This window comes from Citrus sinensis, chromosome 8 (assembly GCF_022201045.2).
Source record: "Citrus sinensis cultivar Valencia sweet orange chromosome 8, DVS_A1.0, whole genome shotgun sequence".
NCBI classification, from domain to species: domain Eukaryota; kingdom Viridiplantae; phylum Streptophyta; class Magnoliopsida; order Sapindales; family Rutaceae; genus Citrus; species Citrus sinensis.
The window spans coordinates 762,489-788,564 of NC_068563.1; the positions used below are offsets into that span (position 1 = coordinate 762,489).

Consider the following 26,076-nt stretch of genomic DNA (forward strand, 5'->3'; position numbering starts at 1 on the left):
ATCATTACTGATAATAAAATATTCTTTTTCTTCTTTAATAGTATGCTTTTTTTTTTTTTCCTTTTTCACTCCCTCTTTTACTTTATCTTGAAGACAGGAAAAGGAGGAGGCAACCATATGTGAAGACTGAAGAGATTTTTATTTGCAAATTCGGGATGCTTCGTTCACAATTATCATAGCAGGCATTACTTCTTTTTCCTAATTTTTGACTAGATCTAAGCCAAGAAAAATGCAGCAACTGACTTTTTAACTTATCCTTCTCTTTTTCTTTTTACTTTATTTAATATAACGGTCCAATTAAGGGCTAAAGTAAAAGAGAGAAAGCACTTTATAATCATGTAACAAACATGATTATGTAGCAGTCATTGAATTTCTTGTTATGAAAATATAAAATAATAAAATCATGTTATTTCTATAATCGTTAGATTTCATCCAACAACTGCTATATAATCATGTATGTTACATGATTATGTAACATAATAAAAGCCCACTTTATATATTTAAGGATAAATTGAGCTGAACCTATGCAACTTGCAAGACTGATTAACAAAAGGAAATTAAATGGGTACTAATTGATTTAATTGACAGGAGCTCTTGTCGTAGTATAAATTGAAATTAAGTTTAATTTATGTGTGTGAAAGGTCTCGGAGGGCTTGAGTCTGGATGCCTAAGTAACTGACGATTTGTGCTAAACCAATGGTGCAAGTAATTATGCATTTATGCTTGAGCTTATGGAAAGGCAATGGAAAATATTAGCGTGAAAAAGTACTGATTAACAAAGAAATTAATAATAAATTTATTATTAGTGTTGGGGCCAAGTCAAACATATGATGGACTAGTATATTGGGTCAGGGACATGTTTTATTTATAAGCTCAAACAACTCAATAATTAGTGAGTCTTCAGTTTCATATATATATTCACATGATGAGATTGATTGATATTAATTGTGGTTGCTGAGTTCCATTAGTGAAGGTAGATATTGATCATGGTGATCACTTGCATGAAAATGAATTATGACTTGCATGAAAATGAGAAGCACGATTCGACGCAAAACCCACTATGAAGCTCCACTAAAACCTAAAAAGGAATACTGCTCAAAGGTAGAAGAAATAAACTATTTAAGTGGGGCCGGTATATTTCATAAGTTTGAGTGGTTAGGCTATTTTTGATACGAAAAGATTGAATTAGACTAAATATTAAGATAAGATTGGATTATATTGAATTATATATAGTGTTGACTTATATTTAGTATAGTATAGGATATAATTATGTTAAATTAAATTTAAATGAACTCAGATATTATTTAAGTTAATATTTGAATTTAAATTTCAAGTATTTATAAACATTTAATAAGAAATATTATAATTAATTAAAAATAAAATTAATAAGAAAATTATATATATATATATATATATTCAATAGTTATTAGGTAGTCATAATTATAATAATAAAATTTAAATTATTTAAATTATAGCTTATTTCATATGAGGTATATCATTCATCAAATAAAATATCAAAGAACAAATTAATTAATAATTTTTAAGTAAATCATGAAGAAAAAATAAGTTACTTGAGTGAATAAAAAAAAAATATTTGAGTTATAAATACAAATAGTCTAATAAATTATAAAAGATATTATAAAAGGACAAACATTTTTCTTCTCATTGTCTAATCCTAACTAAGCCCACATGAAAATTAAGATTACTAATTCTTTAAATTAATATTAAAATTTAAATTTAGTCCATTTTTTCAATTTAAGTGATTGTACCAAACATGAGATTAACATTTTGTTCTAAAAAACCAGTACAATCCTACACTTTTAATTCTCGCTCTCAAACGTAGCCGCAGTGTTTTTTTTTTTAATACTGATTAAACATCAGATTACTGTATTACACAGATATTTACAACAACTGCTATTATAGCAGATATATTACACTGATAATTACAATCAGATATACATAATTGGGACTTACGTTATTACATTGAATTCTGTGAAGTACATGCCCAGACAAATAACCCCTCACAGAGGAGAGATGTCCATACTTCACTCGCATTTCATAAGGGAGAATGATTTTTACATATTAAGAACATTTAGCCCTCACAATGCTTTTGTGAGGGCTAGAACCGCTGCCATCACAACCCTTGTGAGGACAGCAGCCCACCACTTCGGCCAAGGCCGAAGTGGCGTAGCCGCAGTGTTTTAGATTTACCATCAACCCAAAGAAAAGATCTCTCAACTAAGTTGCAGGACCGATTCACCGAATCGCATAATGCCTTCCTCATTGGATAGACACCCAACTGATCGTCCACATCCTTTCATGGGCCTTAATCTGAGACCCACATCCAACGTGGCACCCTTATTAGGCCGACAATCATATTAAAAAGACGAGGAGTGCCTTTCACACCACTCCACGATTCTTGTAAAACCCCGCATTTATGATAATCATAATACTATTGCTAGAAGAAATTATATATTAAAAAAAAACATATATGAATTTAACTAAATTCAAATATTATTACACTTCTAAATCAAGAGCCATCCTATCTTTAAATGAAACAAATAATTTTTTTAAAATCAAAATAATAATGAGGCAATGATAAGATTTTTATTATAAAAAAATATGTTTAATATTTAATTACACTGTAACACTTAAAAAAATATGTTTTCATTGAAATAAGAGGTATATATATAATAAGTGGGGTTTCATAAGAGTTTTAAAGGCCGGGTACTAGGAGCTTCAGTCAAAAAAGACTAGAGCCAATTAATTAATAGCCCTCTAATATTTTTTTCAAAAGTTAAGTAGATAAAAATTGATTATTGAGCTAAGTTTTTTGTGAGCGCTAAATCAATAATTATGATATAAACTTTTATTTTATTTTTCATTTTTTATAAACAATCATTAATTTAGCACTCGGTAAAAACTCGATTGATTAGCATCGAATCCAAAATTATCGTTTTCGAAAATGAAATGGTAGAATACTGGCTCTACATATATATTGACAAAAATATAAATCTACATATATTTGCTATAAATCAATTAAAGCCTTGTATGACTGCTATCTAGGAGTTCAACAGATTCTTTATATATATATCAACAGCTCTGGTGCGCTAACCAATGCAACTCAACTTGCAAAATAGGCTGGCTAGCTAGAATCAGGACATGGAATTTGATGGTGCATGCTTTAACTTCTTTAGTGGGAACCCCTTTTTGTGTTTGTGTTAGTTAGCACGTTCTAAGTAAAAGGTCTTCCAAACCCACTAGCTATCCTTTCAAATGCGTTAAGTAGAAGAACTCAAATCTTTCATACGTATTATCAAAGACCTACAATTATTATTGGCAGTTAAGTTAGTTAGAGAGAGAGAGAGAGAGAGAGAGAGAGAGAGAGCAATGATGCATATTCCATATTCTAAGAACAGCCTATAAACAGCTCAATTCATTGACAATTTTCATTCATGACCAAAACCAAACTGAATTCAATTTTGAAATGTGTTCACAACCACCAAATTCACCTGAAAAAAATGCCACCTAAGATCTATTCACATGTTGTTTAACTATTCCACAAAAGAATGGTTTTTGCCTTACGACACAAACACCGATCATCAACTAACACATATTATTGAGTAGATAATGCAAACGGATTAATTAAAACAAAGCCTTTCCTTCACGCATACGCGTCGCTTTAATTTTATATATATATATCCACCGCAGCAATGGGAGCTTTGCATGTGAGGGGTCGCGAGTTTCGTTGTGTTTGGTTTGTGTTGCTTCCGTTTACAAGTAAGACATAAATACGTTCCTCTGAAAAATAATTCTAGCATCGATGTATATAACAACGTTTTGACACATGATTCGGCCGTTAACACACGTCTCAAAAATTGCAAATTGAAGATTTTTTTTTTTTTTCTTTATTTAAATGATCTATAAGCTAATTCAGAAATTTACTCTCACTTATGTAAAAGGAGATATCTACCTTTATCCACATTTGTGAGAGGAGAAATGTGAATTCAAACTTGATTGAGGTCACAAGCCCACCACTAAACCAAAGCTTAATTTAGTGACTAATTAAAAATTAGTTAATGTAAAATGTTATTAATTATCAAAGGGGTAATAGTAAATGTTACTTTTGAACAAACAAATAAAATTGATCAATTGGTATATTTCTCCCATAAGTTGAAGTCTTTATTGTATATATATATGTATTCTTTACAATTTATAGACATTTATAATCTAATGTATAAATTTACCCTAAAACTTAAGGAGATAATCTACTTCTACCCACAAATGTGAAAGATAATAAATATCGACTCGAATCCGTCACTAAAGTGATCACTTTCGCCAGTCCAGCATAATTCCATAACATTTAACTGACTTTATGTGCATTAATGTGATACCTTGGAAAATCAAAATATAGTTTCTTATGGGTAACAAGTTCAAAAAGTGCATGTCTTTGGAAGAAAATAACAAAACCATTTCTAGGACTTTGCTAGCTTACAGAATCTGTAAGCTACAGACTGCAGCATCAGCCGTTGGATGTGGTTGGATGTTGAGTGAGAAATTAAACAATAGAGAATGGGATGGTGGGAGATGGTAGTTACAGGGGCTCTCCATTTCTAATTCTTCTCTAGCATGTGCAGATGACAGTATCCCTTGACTACGTGTGTAAGCAATCAATTTACTCGGATAGACAGAAGGGCAAGTAGGTGCAGTTCTAACAAAGTCAAATATTGCAATTTTATAATGACGGGACTCTTGCGGTTTAGCTAAGGTTCCTAATATTATTAATTAATTAACCGACCTTTGCATTAATTTGTTAAAGATCTATTGACCATCGATCACTATATAAGGGCAAATGCACAATAGCACTTTTGAACATACAATTAATACCATATAATAAAAAAAAAAGTACGTAACTTAGAAATTAAAAGAGAGATCATCATCAATCATCATGGAATATTTGAAGGTTTCAGGGAGCAAAGCATCGCCTAAGAGAGAGCTTCGGGCTTCAAAAAATCGACAACAACAAAAGACTGTGACGAGCAACGTAATGGAAGCAATTGCACAAGTGAGCAATGGAGGAGGAGGTGTTCATGTTTCGGAAGCCAATGATAATGGAGTTGTGAGAATGAAGATCATGGTGAGGAAGCAAGATTTAAAGCAAATACTTCAAGTGATGAATATGAATGGTGCTAATAACAGTCACAGTCGCAGCGAAGCTGCAAATGCACCGTTATCGGCACCGTCTGCAGAGCAGTGGTTGAATCTTCTGAGAAGAAAGCATAATATTGTGAAAGCTGTTAATTCCGGGAAAGAGAACCAGCGACGTTCTTGGAGGCCTGAGCTTCAGAGCATCCCTGAAGAGCTATGAACGCTTTATATATATATATATAATTTTTGCAGTTTATGTATTCATCATGCATGAAATTAGTTAACTACTAGTTAATTAATTAAGTAGTTTGTTGATATAACCATCGACATCGAGCTGAAGAACTAGTACTTTCCTATGAATTGATTACTAATTTGATGATGATTATATGGATATTTTCATTTAATTTTGCACAAATTTAAGTGTTCCCTTCTGTGCTTGGCATCAAAGTTTTGTCAATCGAGAATGCCTAATTCATACTTTTTTTTCCCATATACATGGTTAAAAATTTATTAAATTAATTAAACAATTAAATATATTCATACTTCCAACATCAAACAACTATTAATAATAAAATGTTAAGATTAGCAAAAATATTGACACTCAAGTAGGATTTGGATGTGTTTTAAAATATCAGCAGCTTTCAATTAGTTTTGTTAATTAAACAACATAAGATTTCACTCTATTTTCCTATATATATAGTAAAACCTTCCTATAATGATACTCTATTCCGATAGGAATAGAAGAAGGCCTTTACTATACTCTTATCTGAACTCTTATACTCTTATCTGAAGGAGTTCAGATAAGCATATCCATACCCTTGAGTCTTATCTGAATCATTAAGTTAGTTCGGGTTCGGCTTCATCCGGCATCTGAGGACTGTACTTTCGTTCAGCTCGTCACCTTACGCCCATATACCTACTTACTAGAAACCAACTTAACCAAATCCAAGTAAAGAACGATTGTTCAGACAAGGGTGAGCGACTAACAATCGTTCTTTACTTGGACTTGGTTAAGTTGGTTTCTAGTAAGCAGGTATATGGGCATAAGGCGACGAGATTTTTTTGCGGCAAGAGAGGAGAGGGGTTCCCCCTCTCCCCCTCACCCCCTTTTAAGGCGAAGGCCTTACTCAATTCCTATTGGAATTGCGGCCTTTTAAGGAAAGAAGATATTATTGCACAAGCTAGCTAAGCCACGGAACGCGGGCCATTTACTAGGAACATTTGTAAAGCGGTAGCAGAGTTATATGGCTGCCAACTTTGTTCGCTGGAAGTTTTCCAATAAGGATTTCAAATAAGCATCACTGCATTTTAATCCTTAAAATGCGAGGAAACCACGCTCCTCCCCCTGTTAAGTTAATAAAAGCACCAGGTCGACCATGCTACTACCTCCACCCCGGCATGGATCACCTCAGCCGTGGGTACGAGCAGAGCACGGGAGCGTATACTGACCAGATGTTAATACCGAACCGATACACACTCCCCAGAAAAGCGGGAACACGATCCCACAGAATCGCGGCTGCTGCGCCTTTCCCGGAACCGTTGAAGGACACATAAGATCCCACGTTTGCCACAATGCAACAGTCAGAGCCCCATGAGGGGCTGCCACAACCCGAGAAAAGGGGGGATAGAGGGTAAGCGGAAGACGTGGGACAAACAGCAGCTATAAAAGAAGAAGAAATCGATGAAGACGGGGATAACAAAACTGAGAGAGGGAAAACGCTGCCAAATTGAAACCAGGCAATTTTATTACAAACTTCGAGCAAATTAGAACCACTCTTGAATCAAAATTTAACTGTTTTCCCGTAAACACCTTGTGCTAACTTAGGCATCGGAGGGTTTACGCCGGCAAAACCACCGGCGTCTCTGATCTGTTTTTGGTGAACGCAGGTCTAGTGAGAGAAAGGAGGGTAATTCCAGCCTTAGCGGTTCGTGCAGCAGTGGATAACTTAAACGTTGGTGAACGAATCTGGTCGGTCCAAGGACGAGCCGATTTTGGCATCAACACCCCCCTTCGAGGCAAGGGCTCGACTCTACTCTGATTCAACATCCGGGGGGATTCTTAAGGGGGGAAGCCATCTGAGAATCCCCCCAATATGGACATGAGAATCACAACATCAGGGATTTCGAACATCACCTACGATATTTTATAAACACATGTAATTGACAAATTTAACTAGCAAAACCTTGAGAAACTTCCAGCGAACGGAGGTGGCAGCCATATAACTCCGCTATCGCTTTACAAATGTTCCTAGTAAATGACCCGCGTTCCGCGACTTCGCCAGCTCGTGCAATATGTCGGTACTATTCCGTCTGACAGTAGAGGTAACAGAAAGCACGTGCAATTAGAATAAAATATTTCTCTAAAGTTAGAGTTGTTACTAAATTATTGTATAATATTTATAAATGACTTTGCATATTTCTAACCATATAAGATTAATATAGAGCGTACTTTATTTCTATATCGCTTGAACTAAAAATAATTAAGTTATGCCAATAATTTTTATAACTACGTTAGTACATTTCTATTAAATAATAGCCTCCTCCTAATAATAAAAATAATTAATTCCAACATGACTAAAAACGGTTTTACTAATATACCACCGACGCCTTAAGTAGCTTTAGAACTAAACAAAAACAATTAAGTTGCTCTGTATCTCTCGAGCATCCATCATCAGTTGAGTCAAACTCAAAATAGTAATCATGTCTGGTAACTTAGGATGCGTGATCGTGGCCGTTGACGGCGGAGAGGAGAGCATGGACGCCTTGAGATGGGCGATCGATAACCTCAAGCTCCGATCCCCTGCTCCCGGTTCCTTCATCGTCCTCCACGTTCAACCTCCACCTACCATCGCCGCCGGCCTCAATCCAGGCGCCATCCCCTTCGGTGGGCCCAGTCACGTAGAAGTTCCCGCCTTTACCGCGGCCATAGAAGCGCACCAGGGGAGAATTACCCAGGCGATCATAGACCATGCTTTGAAGATTTGCTCTGAAAAGAATGTAAATGTCAAATCAGAGGTGGTCATTGGGGATGCGAAGGAGAAGGTATGTGAACTAGTTGAGAAGTTGCATGCTGATTTGCTTGTGATGGGCTCTCATACTTTTGGCCCTATTAAAAGGATGTTCCTGGGAAGCGTAAGCAACTACTGCGCCAACCATGCACAATGTCCAGTTGTGGTAGTTAAAGGAAAGGGGACATCTTCTTAGATTAGGATGCGATTGATGAGGGAATTTTATTTGGGGAGTGCATTTGTGAGATGTATTGACCAGGAATATTGCTATCTTGTTAAATGTGTTGTTGTGGACTTGCAGAGTAAGACACCTTTACCAGCTATGATGATTTCACACTTCTTTATAATTTGTGAGTGGTTTGTGAGGAAAGCATCGACCTTGTTTGTTGCTGCTGCTGCTGCTGTAAATTGAAGTTTTTACATGAGCATATTCTCTTGTGTATTCATTTATTCAATTTAGGTGGCTGTTGTACAACACAGACAGGTTTAATGGCCACTGGATCAAGTATGGTACCCAATCTGAGCTTGTTCTGTAATAAAGCAATTGTTTGTATTTGATATTCTCTAATTTGTGCTGACGGTTTTAGTATGTTGGAACTTCAAAAAAAAAAAAAAAAAATTAAGAATATCAAGTTCATACAACGAGATTCTTTCATTGCATACAGTCGGATCTTTACTGCTGAAAATGAAAATAGCTCGCTTACTTTTAAGTCTTGTCCGGGGAGTTTCTCTTTGGATCATCCTGAACCATGATTCAGAGGCTGAAGTTGTCAAGCTCAAAAGGGAACTGTATAGGATCTTTGTTTTTGAAATGAATCGAGTGCATCAGAAACCAGCTAGCATTTCTTATTTTTATTATTTCAATGAGTTAAAAAATGATGGGTTGGGTGTTTTAATTTGCTGCGATGTTTTCAGGAGTCCAGGGAAGAATGGTATAAGAAGAAAAGTTTTGAGGCTGTTCCCGTTCTTAATTCTATTTCACAATTTTTGTGCTGCAGTCAATTCTGAAGCCCGTTAACGTAGCTTATCAATCCATATTTGGGAGAATATATTATTACATTATATGTTTTAAAATTTCCTCTCTCTTTTTCCCCCCTTTCGTAATTTCTTCTTGATTAGAAAGGGTCTCACAGCAATTATATATGGCCTCTATCGGATCTAAAATCTGAATTCCCGTTGCCATTCATAGTACCGAGAACACAGATTGGCAAATCAAAATAGTCTTCGACATCTATGTACGTTTAACTATAAGCTGCCGTGCAGGCGAAGAATCTTAATGAGGATGATATTTAACATCTTATATATGTGCTTGATTTCAATGGTCACAAAGCATTTATCAGAAACCATATTCTAGCCATATTTGATTTTCATCTTAGTGCTTCAAGTTCAAGTGTGGCTGATCCTTGCTTCAGGCTTTACGATTCATTGTTATTTTAGAAAGAAAAGCATCTGTAACTGCAAGAGTCTAATCCAAAATCACCTGTACATGACAAATCACAAAATATATATCAGTCTGAAATTAGCACATGCAGAATTTACTGTTGTTACTTTCCTTCTATTTTCAATCATGTAATTTCTTACCAACTGGTTATATGTCAAACAATTCTCAAAGGTAATTAATAATCACCAAAACTGAAAGTCATGAAAACTAGGCAGGCATGCATTCTTGTGGAAATTTGATTTTAATGGTCATTTCTCATAGATATTAATATGGAAACTAGTTGTAGAAATAGCACAAACCAAGTGTGCCATTTGACTAATTCCGTGTATAAATTTTTAAGTACCGAGGACTCTGGAACTGTATAATATTTACATACTGCATTCAATATATGGCATATGATATCCTTGACAGCTTTGCATCTCTTTGTGGAGTTAAATCTGGGTTTGAGGAAGAACACACGGATCTCTTGTTGAGTTTGAACCTATTCAAGCAAATATATTGATGAGAGATGAGGATAAGGTTAGATACAAGAAACTGAACTGGTGTTTTATGATATCTGCTCCAGAATGATTGAAAGTGGTTGCATTCACACAATCAAAATCAGCTATCTTTATCAACAACTACGTAGAAATAGAGACAATATTTTTTTTGCCTTATAAGAAGTTCACTATCTTCCTATCACTCTGATGTAAAGAACCAACCACATAACTTGTGCTTCTAAGAGCTCGAAGCTGCTCCGTTTCCTCTCTTGGGCAAATCTTTTCAGTCCCATTTCTATTTTTTTTTAAATTCCTCCTCGACTTCACCGTTCTTCGAGGCTTCAGCAAAGGATCTGGCTAAAACTATGCCATCTTCCAAAGCGGAACAACCTCCTTGGCCAATGTCTGGAGTGCATCTCCGGATACACAAACTTTGCCCATAAAGCCTGCCATTGGTGCCTGAATCTTAGCGGTGATGCTGTAATACAATCTGGCAGATTTTAATCTACAGCAGCCGTTGCTTGTTCAGGTACCTTGCTCAACATAAATTGCTTCATTTTAACATGATTAACCTCTAGTTCTTCATCTACATGAAATTGTAGGAACAGCGAGAGTGAGAACATGCCCGACATGGCAGAAAACTTAACGTACGCAATACCAACCAACAATTCCGCCCATTGAATCAAGATAAATTGATTACACAATTTCTTCTGCCAAGTTTAGTATTATATCCCTCTGGAAAATGAAACCTCCGACATAAATTTGCTTGTATTACAAGATAATTATTGCAAGGAAATCTGAAGCAAACGCGAGTTACCTGCTAATCAGGCTAAGAAGATCTCATTACCTTGGCTCGAGTTGGTCCGAGTGAAATACCAATAGTCTGATCATCAAAGCCTATGTGGTGGATATTTTATTATTATTGATGATACTGGCTTTAATTTTTTATGAGAACCTATTTTATTTAACTTCAATTACAAAGATGATAGAGATGAAAAGAAGAAAAAATAATAATTAAATTTTAATTATTTTTAATTTTCAACAAGGCCAATGTTCATATTCATAATTGATAATACCATCTAAAATGTTAGGACTGAAAAGATAAATTCAAAAAATCAAATATCACCATCCGTACCAATTATATCAATGCCCTTTGGAAGTGAGATAATTTTATCCACTTCAATAAGAAAAAATTCAAGTTCCCCTATTCATAACGTTCCGTAAGATGATTGATTTTTCTTTCTTTTCTCCCTTGTCCCCGAGCATAACTGATCTCGGTTTATTTTATCCACAAAAACCATCTGCGACCAAAATAATAAGATATCGGGGGCGACTAACACAGAATGATAAATTTTTTTGAACACACATAGCAAAAATGGTATAGTAATTACCTAGCAAATACAAAAAGATGAAAGCAGTAACTAAATAATTTGTAGGTTTTGATGTACTTTTACATTCAAAATGGTCCATTTCAGTGGATTGCGCTTTATCCTATATTTGAATGGGAACATCGACGAAGTGGCTAAACTTTCCAGCGATATATCTGAAAGAGAAAAGCCATATCGCTCTCCTCTTTCCATTAGCACCGATCATTACCACTATAACAAAAGTTGCCAAATCATTTCTGCAGAAAAGGATCATCTCATCTAAATATCGATAAATACAGTATCAGCACACAGTATGCTTACTGTTCCAAAGTCTTATATGCTGTCAGGAAACTTAGCCTCATATGTCTGTGGCACCTGAATGCAATGACAAAATTTTATGTTATCTCTTTTAACAATTCCGAGTCTTCGTATGTGAAATAAATAGAACAAAGCCGTGCAAAATGTTTTTACCATGAATGTTGCAGTGATCATCTTCCCAGCAAACCATCTTCCATGAAGAGCACGCTGTGCTGCAAAAGCAGACTGAGTATTTTCAAATCGCAAGTACACAAATCCAGCGCTATCCCTGTTTATCAAAAAGGAGGCAAATGAAAGTAAGCCAAGGATCAGAAACAGGGATATGATTGAGATATTAAGCAAAGAATAATTGAAATCCTCAACTTCATATAATTAGGTACTTCTTGCTCTTTTAAGATATTGGATTTCATCTAAGATTTAGAGTCTTTTTTTTAGCCAGAAACATGCTTACTTCATCCAGTAGGTGACATTTTATATTAATCACGAACATGCCAAACTAGACTAGAAATTGCAATATCAATTTGAAAACCAAACGCACTTCTCAACAAAAATATGTTTCAATTTTCCGAACTTCGAACATTCGCCTTCAACATCTTCTTTGATATCCATATCGAACTCTTCGTATGTCTGCCAAAGATCAAATGTTATAATGCGACCAAGGATAAAGAGACAAAAAATGAACTTCCAGAAAGTAAAGTCCACATACCTCATTTTTTGGATCAAACATATTCTTCAACAATAGACATTCACTAGGGACACCGATTGTATCAAAGATGGGAACGCTAGCAGTGGGAACTTGAAGAGCAGTGCCGAGTTGTCCAGGATGAGTAGGAACAGTACCTTGCACAAGAGGAGGAACAAGGGTAGAAACAGCAGAGGCAGCTCCAAGAAGTGGTGCCGTTGGTAAAGGAAGAGCAGTACTGTTGACTGCAGGCGTGACTGCAGAACCAGCAATACTGAAGAAAAGGAAGCAAATTTAAGAACAGTCAAACAGCAAAAATAATAAACAAACTTGGCAGGGGCATACGTTGTAGCACTGCCACTACGATCCAATTTCTGCATAAGAAGTGCTCGAGAACGCGCATTCAGAGACTGCAGATGTAGAACACTATGTTAGCTTCCTCTTGTAGTCATTCAATGTACTAAACCAGACCTTGAACTTAATTCTATTAAAATAGAAATCAATTGCAAGTTGATGGCTACTAAAATAGAGAAATGCAGAACAGATCCCAGGACATGCAATATAACCACAAGTATGAAAATAAACAACCATGCTTTCCTTGTGAAAACCAGTCATTCTAACAGTATATGTCATAAAACGCATACTTAAAAAATGAACATAATAACAAAAGATATCACCTTCAATGACAAGGAAGACATGAAATATGGATATACCAACTGTTACAACTTACAAGATAGATGTCTAAAGAAGTTGCAAGGAATTGCAAATACTGAATTTCCACTGTTGACTTTAAATTTTCATAATTCAGAAATTTTTATCTTTTGTGACATATATCAGTCACCAGATGGCCTGTACTATTCTAGAAAATCACCTCATTTCCAGAAGGCCTCATCATCATATAAACAGATAAAAGGTAAAGAATGTACTACTAACCAGACCACCACCTTCGTCATCATCAAAATCCCCAGTAGTATTAGCCCCAAGATCTTGCAATCCGCTTTGATCAGTAACAGCTGACACCTAAACAAAATCATGTTAAAGATAATGCTCCAGATAGGAAAATGCATGAAAGCATATGCCCTGTGCAGCATATTTAATGCAAATAGCTTCTCAAGTAACTATTAGGCGTCATACTTAATCCTGACACCAAGGCAAAGTAGTTATATGTAAATAAAACACCAAAAAGAACTCTAAAGACTTGAAACTTGTATTTTCCAGCTGCATTATCAACATGCAATTCTAGTGCAGTTTTACCCAAACTATGTATTGGACTCTTCCATAATAGACAAGAAAAACCATGACTATCAATCAACCTCCATTATTCAATAAGCACAATTTGGCACAAAATTCCAAAAGCAGTAATCAACTAAGCAGGAAACCAATTAAGAGTTTGTTCTCTACACTTGCTTGTATATGTGAAAAATATATGTTCTACCCGTAAAAGCTTTGGAAAAATGTGGAATTTAACCATAATTACAAGTTCAAGCATTATAACTCAAAAAAGGAAAAACATAAACCATGTTAGTGAAAGTACAAGGAAGAACAGCACCAATAGTGGCACACGGGCATGCATGCACATACACAAAAAAAAAAAATTGCAGTGGCAATACCTTAATTGCCCGGCCAACAATCTCCAGTTGACCATTCAAATTCAAAGCATTCCTTGCATCTTCAAGGCGTGCAAACTGCAATCAAGCAACTCACCCAATTAGCCCATATAAGAAGACTATCAATGTAACATTGCAAATACCTATGCATTAAGAAATGGCAAGCTTTCTCACACAAGTTTGAAACCTAGAAGGCTATCAATAATTGTCTGCCAGTTTCAAGGGCCTACCAAAACCTAAATAGCCTTCTAAGAGTTATACAAGTGCATTCTACTTCATCTTCTAATTCAATGCACGGTTTCCACATTCTTCAGTATGGATAACCCAGAATTCCACAATCTTTCCAACCAAAAAGTCAAAATTAACATATATATTAGAACGAAAGAATTGCATTTTCAGGCTGCTAGAAAAAGCATTAGACACTCTAATGAGACGCACCTGGACAAAACCAAAACCTTTACAATGCCCTGTTTCATCAAGCGGGAGTTGCACAAGCTCCACAGTACCAAACGGTTCAAAAACCTGAGTATTCATCAAGCAAAAATACCATACAATTACCCAAAAAAGAAAAATTGATGAATCATATTTACAGGGTACTTGATGAAGTTGATTAACAGTACATCAACCTCAAACTATAATCGTAAATAGTGTCATAAAACTGTTGCACTTTACTGTGGTAATAGTAAAAACAAGTCCTTACTTGACGAAGTTGATCTTCTGTCATGTTAAAATGGAGATTGCCAACATACAGCCTTCTGGCTCCACCTGAATAGGGACCAGTGCCTCCACCTGATGCTCCAGCAATGGATGAATTAGACTGAACAAGATTCTTTTCAGCTTCTGAAGGTTTAACCATGACAGGTTGACCAAGAAGAGGCTGTCCAGAGAGTGCTATTGCCATAGGTACAGACATTACATCATAAAATTCAACATACCTGCAACCAAAACAGTGTTATATCAAGAAGAATTGATAAAAGACACGCACATACATGTAAATATAATCACAAACAAAAAGCAAGAAAACATAAAATCATCACGAAACTTGATGTATGTTCATGCACATGCAATAAGAAGAGACAAAACTTATTAGGATATTCAGGCAACATAATAACTCAGACCTCATTAGCTTTTTTTTTTGGGAGGGGGCAGAAATTCCCGCTAGGAATACACTGGCACCATTTTGTAATGCCAAATAATTGTTCTATCAAGACTTATTTGTACTAAGAGTCAGCAAACATCAGACTTTATATTATGATGGAAATGAAAAACAAGCAATGTACTTAATTTTAATGAAACAAAACGAGAGAAAAGCTGTGGCCCAAATCAGACAATATTTTGATTATTATTTTACAATCATATAACCAAGACATTACAACTAGTTAGACTTGACATGTTGAGATATATTCATGGCCATGTACAGCTATCAATATTGCCGTACTAGCCTGTGACCAACTCATATAGTAACTTTCGGATAAACATACTACTTAAGTACCTTTTATTCTACCAAGAGAAATTTAAAGTTACTAAATGACTCACTTTATGGCTTGAATGATTTTCATAAATATATGCACATATCATGGTAGTTTACATAACCTTGATTCTGTCTTGACTCATGTTTCTCAGATAAAAGCACTCCAAAATCAAATTTAAGATGTAGTTTTATCAAAAGATCTTGCTCTATTCAGACTCCTCTTCATTATATGGAGGTAATGACAAATATAACAATAGCTTCAGTAACAAGCATCTATACGTAAAACTTACCCGACCCCTTTGGATCTCCTTGAATTACGATCCATTATGAGGCGGACATCTCGCACCTGAATGTTGTAAAACATGGGTGGTAGAAAGATAAGAGATAAGAAATGTCATAAGCATCAACTTTAACAAAAATGAATAAAACTATAACTTTCTTGAAAATATAGTTCAAGTGCAATTTCCTAGCAAATCTAACAATAAAGGAAAGCTAATATCAACCCAAGAAAAATCTTAAAAAATACTAGGCATCCAACTGCAGTGAACAAGAACTAACTTTGCCAGCCCTTGAGAAAAACTCATAAACATCTCTTTCATCAGCCTTCAAACAAATCTGTCAAACATCACCAAAATTATTGGTCAGGCAAGAGAAACCAAGTCAATAGAAAATTTCAACACAATATTATTCCAATAGCAATTTGACCACCTGATACGCAAATACTGTTCTCTGATCCCGTTCAGGGTCAACCTCTGGCTCCACTTGTTCTTTCTTCTCTTTAGGTCGTCTACACATAATGAAAATGTAAAACATGATCAAATAGTTTAAACTGTGGCAAAGTATTAAAAATTTTATTCAAATCAAGCCAGCAGACGAAAAAAAACTTCAAGAATTGCGGAAAAACTATTTTCTCCCTGAATGAAATTAAAATTTTGATATCTTCCTTAAATTATGAACTCAAAAAAGAAAAGGAATCCCCAAACAGCATCAAACATTTCTCCATTACGAGTAAAAAGGCTGAACCCATGTAACATAGTCCTGCAGAGAACTACACAGTGTTAACATGAGGGGACCAGTGATTCACATGGTGAAATAAAGAGACTGTCACCTAGAAAATTGATAACAACCAACCTGGAGAATGATGTTGCAAATGGAAAATGGGGACATCCAGACCAAATAGATAAGTATATAATCCCAACAATAAATTCTGTCCTAATATAAACCACAGTGTTTTAAATGTACTAAATCATCATCAAGTTGTGAAGATAGCAGTACCAAGGACGTAATTGCATTATTGGAACCTGTTAAAAGCTTGTATTAAACTTGGAATTAGTATACTCCCAAAATGTCAATCAAGGACAAAACAAGTGACAAGTTCAAGCATGCAGTATACATTTGTTTGTAAGTTTACATGCATGGAAAGACAATGACATATTGGATTCAGCAAAAGATAAAAATAAAAAATCAACCAGAAATTATTAACACTAACTGAGAAAAGGCTTGGACTGTACAGTTCTAGCAATGAAATGGAAAACAGAGAATTGAAAGGTAAACGATAAGGTGTACAAAATTTACTAGGGCCTCTTGATTGTTAAGTATCTATAGAAAAAACAAGAGAAAGGTAGTACACAGGACATAGTACAGAGTATATTTAGGTAGAAAAAATGCTTGATTTCTGTGGTTGCAAAAGGAAGTCCATGAGAAAATAAGCCTTCAAGGAATTCTTGACAACCGAACAACTACCAATCAATTCCATTGCCTGACTCCAGTAAAACCTTAAAAAGAAATCTTTTCAGAGCACTATGGTTGACTAATTGGATCTTAACTTCCAGGTCATAAAATCAAATGGCATCTTATAAAACATTATTCTGCAAAAAAATTTAAAACTAAGGGTGAAAAACAGGTATGGCATCATAGCCCACTGAACATTGTATTTTCCACAAGCATCAGAAGATAAAGTACTTCTCTTAAGCAAAGCCCACGACATTCTCACCAGGATTTCTGCAACAAAATAAATATATATATATTAAGCAATTGATTCCAATGGAGGAGGAGCGAAAAATCATAACAGGACATAACCACCCCGGTCAAAACCTCCAACACTGATATCCTCATTCTTGCAATGCAAGCCTTTAAAGTCTAGGTAGAAACATTTAAAACCCATGATCTCAGTTCTTGTGCCTGGCCCAATTGCCAGAGGGACCATCTGAAGATTGCACTAGCAGATCTGCGAGTTCCCAGAATCTAGTATTCAATAACCAGTATTTTTAACTTTGCACTAATACAATATTGTTTCCAAGCACCAATTTACCCAATGAAACATATGTGACAATAGAGACAGTTTTGAAAAATGAGACACAAAATACCATTGATAAGCAAATTTAAATATTGAAACTTTGAACATCCACACAATACAACAAATTATGAAATTTCAACAGAACTAGCATGTGTCTTATCATGTATTCTTCAAAAGAAATCACAAGATGGTTTTCTGTTTGTTTGTAGCTACTCCGACACAAATATTATGTGTCATGAAGCCCATGCAATCAGTAATTTGCTTGTTGCAATGTAAAGTAAAACAAAACATTGTAAATATTCGATAGGGCATCAACCTGCAGATGGCCATAACATTGTCCCTACAAGGAAGACAAATTTTGCTTTGTTCACACTGAGACCACTCAAACATAATTCTATACTAAATTCAGTGGCAACAAAAATTTGCACAAGAATGATACATAAAAAAATAAAATAAGAAAGAAAAAATTAAGAATACCTGCTTTCTTTATCATTATCCCTCGACTCCCTCTCCTTTTCTCTTTCTTTAAGCTCCCTGTCCCGACTCCTTTCTCTTTCTATAACCTCCCTGTCACGACTCCTTTCTCTTTCTATAACCTCCCTGTCACGACTCCTTTCTCTTTCTATAACCTCCCTGTCACGACTCCTTTCTCTTTCATCACGATCGCTCCTATACCTTTCTGACTGACTCCCACTTCGATGCGACTTCTCTCTCTCCTTCTCCTTGTCTTTTTCCCGGTCTCTTTCAGTGTCATGATCCCGTTCTCTCCTATCCCGATCCCGACCGCGGTCTCTATTTCTATCCCTCCCATTCCTCTCCTCCCTATCCCTATCCCTGTCCCTCTCTGTATCCCTATCCCTGTGTTCCCAGCTACTCCTAGGACGATCCCTTCCTCCATCTCTAGACCAAGAGCGGTGACAGGATGAGTCCCTCTCTTTCCGACGATCATGGTTGCGCGACTCATCTCTAGATTTAGAACCCCTAGAGCGATGACCGTCATCATCATAATCCTCAACCTTCTCATCACTCTTGCACTTCGAACTACGACTCCGTACTCTGTCTTCAGATTTCACATTACCATCACCATTTGCTGTTTCCTTCTCTTTGGCGGGTTCAGGATTCTCAACCATTTTCTCCAAATATTCATACTCATCAAAATCCATTGTAATATTATCAAACCAAGCAATTTAAGCAACAAGCTCCACTGCTGACACCTACACCAAATAAGGAAACTCATTCTCAAAAACGCCAATTCTACAATCACAAGATACAGAAAAGTAAAAATTGAACAGCTCAAAGGAAAAGATACAGTACAAATACGCATTTATATTAAAAATCCTAGACTTATCTCCAATTTCTAGACATAAAATCACAAGCATATGCTTGACTATTAATTTCCCCCAATAATCTCTAGCATTTTATCTCGACCAGTAAACAAAGACTCAACTCAAGTAACTGGCAAATAGGCAGATATAAGTCTCCAAATCCTAAAACGGTTACAAGAAAATCCAATTATGATCACATATCATACGTTTCCTCTGTTTTAAATGCAGAGTAATACAAAGAAACTTAGAGAATCTGTTAAGGAATCAACAGATTCAGAGTTCCATTTCTAATTGTAACACACATAACTACTATTGTTAGGGTTTAGAAATTTGTTAACCTCGACAGAGCTGAAATGAGACAAAACGGCAGGGAGTTAGGGCTGAAATGAGTGTAAAATGCAAGGATTTAGAGAAACTTTGAAGGTCTCCTCATTGACGCTCTCGCGCTTTCGCTAGGGCAGTCAAAATGATGGGAATTTGGGCGTCGGAGGCTTTTATATTACGGATAAAAGGGTTGGATTCTTGGATTCGGGTCGAGAACCCGGACCTTTTAGTATTGCTTTTAAGGCAACGTCACCGTTTGGACGGAGTCTTACGACAAGAGATATTTTCTGAAGAAAATAAATATTACCCAAAAAAGTTTTTTTTTTTAAAAAGCAGGGGAAGGAAATGACACTCAGACCCCTAAGCCACTCTTCAAAAACCTAACTAACTGAATATTTTTTATAGCCGGTGTTAGAAGGTCATAATGTGTATTATATGAGTAAAAAAACATAAGTTATTTTATGATCAATCTTTATAAACTGATGGGCTAGCTACGATCATTTCACATGTAGGTGAATTTCATAAGTCATTCTACTTTAAGTTTTGGCACTCCCAACAAATACAACAAAAACGTATATATTATATTTCGCATTTGATCTAGTGCAGCCGTTTGATTTAGTGCACGTTGTAATGTACGACGACATGCATGGTAGGATTTCATTGGAGAAGCTAGCCTGTGGAGCCAGCATCCCCTGATGACTGATGAGATTGTGCCACATGAGCCATCCGACACCATAACATGTGTGATTGCACACACTACATCGATTTTCATTATACATATATATTGAGGATGCCGTCCCTTCACAGAGACAGGATTAGAAACAAGAATAAAATGAAGAATGAGATTTTATTATTGATCTGTGTGATCTCCCAACAGAAAGAATAATCCCCAAAATTGTTATTAATTTTACAGGGTAATCCCCAATACAAATGCAAAAATACTCTCATCCCAATAAGAATATTTTAGTAATGCCTACAGAAAAAACTTTTGCAGCCCTCAACTTGGAAGCATTGCAAATGATATATATACCCGCCGAGACTATGGATGACAATCGTCAAACTGATCCGTGGATAATAAAAAGAAATTTTACCAAAAATGTGGGCACTAGAGATTAGTGGCAAGAATCATTATTTCATCTCCATTTTTCACTGGCTCCTCCTAAAATGCTTTGGATGTTCAGTCCGTTTAAGTTCTATCGACTGAATATTCCAAATTTCCTCTGTCCATTATCAGGGCCAGGCGTTTGGCTACCATCAGATTTTAAACCGGGACTACTTTGATTTGGTCTGACTCCTGCAGTGCCCTGAGTAGGGATGCCTTCCTTAGTTCTATCAGCTGCCATACCTTGCCCCGTAGGAGCATTGGCTGTTGGATTGCTGAAAATTCCATAACTAGATGCTCGGGTATTGGGAACATCACTGGGCATGCTATTAGGAAGCCTTGAGTTCCTAAAATTAGAAGCCTCAGTCCCGATTGGCTTCTTTTCTCCCATTGAAGGAGAGGCATTCATATTTGGTGGTGGTGGTGGTTGCCTTCTTTGAGAAGGAAACTGCGGTTCTGACCTGAAGGACTCCCTCATACCTGACCCCAGATTATCAATTGGCTTTTGTGGGAACTGATTTTTTTGTTCACTTCTTGCATACCTATTTCCAGTTCCAAGGGAAGGCCCATGTGGAGTCGATCCAAGCGTGTCTGCCCTTGAAAAATTAGGCGCTGGTTTGGGGTGCGAAAAGTTTGAGGCACTGATACTTGCAGGAGGACTAGCTGATTCTGGTGCAGCATTCATTACTTTAGGTGTGAAGTTTGAAGTCAACCCCTTCGCTCCATCAGCAAGATCAAATACTTCGTTTAGATCATCATTTGAGTTTGAAACTGACCATGGAGTGTTTTTTTTTTCTATTTTTTCTAAGCCAAATTCTGCGGGATCTTCTTCATGAATTGCAGGTGTGGGGATATCAACCGAACGCTCAATAGTTGATGATGGAGTTGCAGCCTTACTAACACCACTTGTATCCCCAACGGCCTTCAATTTTTTTAAACCACCTTTCTTTGATGGGCCAAATTTGACGTGCCTAATTATAGCATATGCTTGTTTCCTCTCCACATGTGGTCCACTTTCTACAACAGATATATCTTCAATCTGCAGTTGTTCATAATAATAAAAGTTGGAAGGAGCTGAAGAAAAAGGAACGAGCAATAACTCGGACATATAAAATTACGAGAATATGAAGAAATATGACAGTACCAAATCAATGAGACGGGATAAGTATCCTCCCAAGTCCTCTGTTTCTTCTTTTTTACCCACAGGCAAAGCCATACACTGTTCCGAACCCGAAAATAAACGTTAACTAATTTCAGAAAAGATATGATCAACTTTAACAACATTATGAGAGGATTTTGGAGCCATGTAGAATCAAAACATTGGGAAAAATGGAACAATTTCAATGCATGCATAAACATTCCGACTTCTGTGTCCTTATGCATGTATATAAACATACAGGTTACAACTTACATGAATTAAAAAATATAGATAAATCACACATGGATCCATTATAATGAGCACTTAAAACATGGGATGTTGCACACATCACATGGATCCGTTATAATGAGCACTTAAAACATGGGATGTTGCACATATCACAAGGATCCGTTATAATGAGGACTTAAAATATGGCATGTTGCACATATGCATATGTGTTAGAAATGAAGAGCACATGAGAATGACACAAAATTTGTTATAACTCACATGAGATCTCATGAAAAAGCGAATACACTTAATAAACTAGCAAATTCCACAATCGCAAGTCGTTTAACTTCACAAAACTCTTTTCAATATAAGAGAAAATACCTTCACCCGGTAACCCTTATCCATCAACCTTTTGACTGTATCTGCTTTCATCTGCAGGTCTTTTTGCTCCTGAAACAGAATCAGAGGTAGAAGTAAGATATTTTCTTCATTTTACTTGTCAATGCATCCTCATTCCAGTAATATCAGAACATTATTAGCACATGTACTGTGCGAGAAAGGAAGGGTGTGAAGAACAAAAAAGCTGTAAAATGACAAACATAAACTGTAATTTGAGCATGGGCTAAGTGCCTTGAGAACACGTGTACATCCAATCATGTACATTTTAGCATAAGGTCACAGTTGACGCTTAATTTCATTTCCCTAAAGGAAAATCTCACTGGATACCAGTAACCATTTCCATTGTAGGGAACTGGCTTCCCTATTGATGGGTAGATTCTCTATTAAATATGCATAAAATCAATGAGGGTGTTGAAACCTAGATTCACCTGCAAACAATGTGCTAGATGACTTTAAGATCAAATATCTTTATAGCTGTTTTTTTTTTTTTTTACTTTGAACAAAATTTCACCATTTTCCAAAGGCATGGACAAAGGCAAAAAGAAATAGCGTGTTTAAGTAACTTACAATTTTCCCCGAGAATCTAACTTCTTTGCAATCTCCCTTTTTCAAAGTGATGTCAGACTGCATAAAAAATAAAGCGGCTCAAAACCATCACCACTAAAGAAAATAACATTTAATAAAGCAGGCCGCAAGTGGATGAAAAGACAAATGCAAGAACCTGCAACATTCAAAAAGTGTACAATGGAAACCAACTCGAATTTACAGTTAATTGAAAGACATACAATATCAGACATTGTTTTCACTCAAAGCATTGCATCAACATTAAAGCAACCACTAGTAGAGCAAATAATCCACAATCTTTCCTACCTTGGCTTTCGCACGATCCTTTTCCTTTAATTCTTTATGGTATTTCTCTTTATGGAAGTCCATGATTTTACAGACTGGTGGGTTTGCCTTTCTATCAACCTGTAAAATTTAAGGAACAGTTTTTAGGCCAACAAGAGTCAGAAGATTTAACCTAAATATATACAGTGAGCATCTAGGAGAATGTTATGTGATCTCATAACATTATAAAAATAGAAGTGATAGCCAAGATCAAAAGCAACAACAACATATGCCCAAAACTAGTTCCAACCATGCAGAACCACCGCATGCAGCCATTCTTCTATCACTTCATTCGCAAAGCTGGATGCATGATACCTGCTAAAAGTGAATTGACCGTAGAGCATTGAAAACACTACCTCAACCAAATCGCATTGGAGACTCCTGGCAAGTGCGAGTGCTTCATGTCTTGAGACAACTTTGTGCCCTGCATGTATACATATTATCAATCGCTTATTTAATATTTCCACTATGTTCTAACATGCAAAGCGAAATGCAACACAAGTTTCACAATCACCAACAAATTTATGGAAGAAATGCTGCTTATAGCTTATCATTTCATTAAAGCCCACCACTAATAACAAATGACTGGAATGCCCCTCCATGTCTCTGTATTGATTATAAACTGATTATTGAATTTTCATCCTAGCCTTAGACTGAGCAATCAATACACTCACATTCTTCAACACACATCCCCATCTTTGCTTTAGAAAACTGAAAACAATTCTCAATTGTACTGCATTGAGCAACGATATAACATGGGCATATGCAGTACATTCCTAACTTTGTTAAGCAAATTAGAATAAACATACCTTCGTCTAAAACCAGCCGAACAAACTGAGCATTGATTTTATCATTTAAACGCGGCCCACTAGTTTCCTTCTCATCCTTCTTCTGCTGAGCCTGAAATTGAACAATACATCAACCTTAACCACCACCACTACCTCATATGCTAATATCACAAGCCAAGCGATGCAGAAAAATTCAACGAAGTTTAAATCCGGTAGCACGCCAAAATAACAAATATCATACGAAACGAAAAATAAAAAAAATAAATAATACTCAGATTAAGGAAAATTAGCATAAAACATACCAACGAATTTTTTTCACGAATCAGATTGATACCAGTAGGTTAGCCATCCAAAATGGGGAACAAAAAATTGATGCCCACATAGTGAATTACAAAGTATAAAAAAAAATAATGATAATTACCTGAACTGGGGCAGCAAAAAACCTTACGTTGTTGCAAAAATCATTAGGTGTTTTAACGGCGCTTTCCCAAAATGGCTTCTTTGCCTCACAAATTTTTGTGTGTGAAATGCTGTGATTAAGAGAAGGAACTTGAATGTAATATCTTTTGAATTGGTGTGTTAAGTGTTTGAGCCTCGATTGGTTGGTTCTGCAGCTAAAGGCCATGTTTTTTCAGCTGATTGAATAACAAATTTTCATTCTTTTTTTAGTAAATTTGGAAGATTTAGAGTGAGCGAATATATAAAACCCTAACTAAACCATTGCAGTGAATTTGATCCGGGGAGAGGTGTAAGAATGAGCGTAAAGTTTATGGCGCCGTCGGGTTACACGGCAGCGTGGTGTTTCGACCGTTGGATCTGGAGTTTGATTATTTGGTTTAGATCGACGGTGGCGATGGTCGGATGGTTATGGGTTCGCCTTTGGGCCGTATGATGTAGGCCCAATTTAGATTGTTGGGCTCATTACCTTCGAAAACCCAAATACTAATGTCCTCCTAACTCCTAAGTGATTGATTGAGTGTTATTTGACCCCTCTATCTCCAAATAAATGTAAACAATTTTTTAGTAATTATCCATAGAAATTTAGTTAACAACTACTCTCAATTGGGTGTACTGGGTATATAATTATTCATTTTCATGATATTACATAAAATCATATTTCAAGAAACTTATTTCAAAATCAAAAGTAATTATTTCCTTAAAATTTTCTAATTGTAAAAAGCTCTATTATCAAAACTACTTATACTTTGAAAAAGCAAAGTGTATACCAAAACGGGTCTTAGTATTATTAGAAAAACTAGGAAATAGAACCGCACTTCGTGCGGCTTTAAAAAAAGAATTTAGTATTTTTTTTTATTACTTTACACTTGATAAAACTGATAAAAAATATGAATTGATTTTCTTTTAAAGATGACGCAGCCTTATAAAACTAATGTTATTTATGAAAGTTAATTATTTTTTTGTTAACTTTAAAAATATATATTAATGTGTATAGTTAAATGTAAACAACCTTTTCATCAATAAAAATTATGTTCACACTAATCAACTCTCAATTCTTCTTGGTATTAACAGACTCCTACATTTTACAAAGCCTAACCATTATCATCCAACTATCTTTATCATTGTTTAACTCATGAAGAAAAGAATACTCTATGAAGCACACAATACAAAAAAATTAAATAAGTCAAAAAATAAAAACACAAGAACATTTCTAAAGAGGATGTTGGTTAAATTAAAAAAAAAAATCCAAACATAACAAATCTTAAATACTTAATATTTATATAGTTTGAAGAAGCCAAAAGACACTAAATAAAAGGTTGCATAATTAAATATGAAATTATGACATTGAAATTAGGTCCTAGTGGTATTGGTGAGGGAAGATGAAAGAACCTTCCTTCCTATATTAATTAGTTGATGTATTTTAAACTAAAGTTTAGTTGTTGGCTTAATAAAATAAATGAATGTTTCAAAACTATAATTAATTTATTATTAATGGTTACATATTGTTGAATTTAAATAGAAAGAAGAAGAGACATGTAATCTTTTATAATCTACTAATTAATTTCTATTTTTAATATTTTGTAATATAATTATTTTTTAATCTCAACC

General features: G+C 35.5%; 3 protein-coding genes and 1 long non-coding RNA gene across 10 annotated transcripts; 2 read left to right on the top strand and 2 right to left on the bottom strand.

Moving 5' to 3' along the window:
* The first annotated feature begins 7,754 nt into the window (after window positions 1-7,754).
* Window positions 7,755-8,716, top strand: LOC102614371 (universal stress protein PHOS34). The gene has a single exon (XM_006486621.4). The coding sequence runs from the start codon at window positions 7,849-7,851 to the stop codon at window positions 8,350-8,352; it is 504 nt and encodes a 167-aa protein (XP_006486684.2). The 5' UTR covers window positions 7,755-7,848; the 3' UTR covers window positions 8,353-8,716.
* A 1,459-nt stretch (window positions 8,717-10,175) lies between these two features.
* Window positions 10,176-11,104, top strand: LOC127899061 (uncharacterized). The gene is made up of 2 exons (XR_008050859.1): window positions 10,176-10,605; window positions 10,679-11,104. It is a non-coding gene; the product is annotated as an uncharacterized LOC127899061 (long non-coding RNA).
* Window positions 11,105-11,410: 306 nt separating this feature from the next.
* Window positions 11,411-19,648, bottom strand: LOC102614661 (uncharacterized). 7 transcript variants are annotated; one of them, XM_052431779.1, is made up of 16 exons: window positions 19,481-19,648; window positions 18,414-19,031; window positions 18,295-18,380; window positions 18,134-18,157; window positions 16,230-16,308; window positions 16,080-16,136; window positions 15,812-15,867; window positions 14,751-14,985; window positions 14,489-14,572; window positions 14,054-14,128; window positions 13,377-13,463; window positions 12,789-12,853; window positions 12,468-12,717; window positions 12,300-12,388; window positions 11,915-12,029; window positions 11,411-11,818 (listed from the first exon to the last, which is right to left on the bottom strand). In XM_052431779.1, the coding sequence occupies exons 2-16, from the start codon at window positions 18,978-18,980 to the stop codon at window positions 11,777-11,779; spliced, it is 1,911 nt and encodes a 636-aa protein (XP_052287739.1). In that variant the 5' UTR covers window positions 18,981-19,031; window positions 19,481-19,648; the 3' UTR covers window positions 11,411-11,776. The 7 variants fall into 7 exon arrangements, with proteins under 7 accessions (XP_052287739.1, XP_052287737.1, XP_052287740.1 ...); XM_052431777.1 differs by having other exon boundaries at window positions 11,411-11,674; window positions 11,765-11,818; window positions 18,295-19,031; XM_052431780.1 differs by lacking the exon at window positions 18,134-18,157.
* A 646-nt stretch (window positions 19,649-20,294) lies between these two features.
* LOC102615749 (translation initiation factor IF3-1, mitochondrial) lies at window positions 20,295-24,769 on the bottom strand. Its single transcript, XM_006486627.4, has 8 exons — window positions 24,431-24,769; window positions 24,031-24,121; window positions 23,578-23,645; window positions 23,204-23,302; window positions 22,901-22,957; window positions 22,316-22,384; window positions 21,713-21,787; window positions 20,295-21,607 (listed from the first exon to the last, which is right to left on the bottom strand). Exons 1-8 carry the CDS (start codon window positions 24,632-24,634, stop codon window positions 20,660-20,662), a joined length of 1,611 nt encoding a protein of 536 aa, XP_006486690.2. The 5' UTR covers window positions 24,635-24,769; the 3' UTR covers window positions 20,295-20,659.
* Window positions 24,770-26,076: the final 1,307 nt, after the last annotated feature.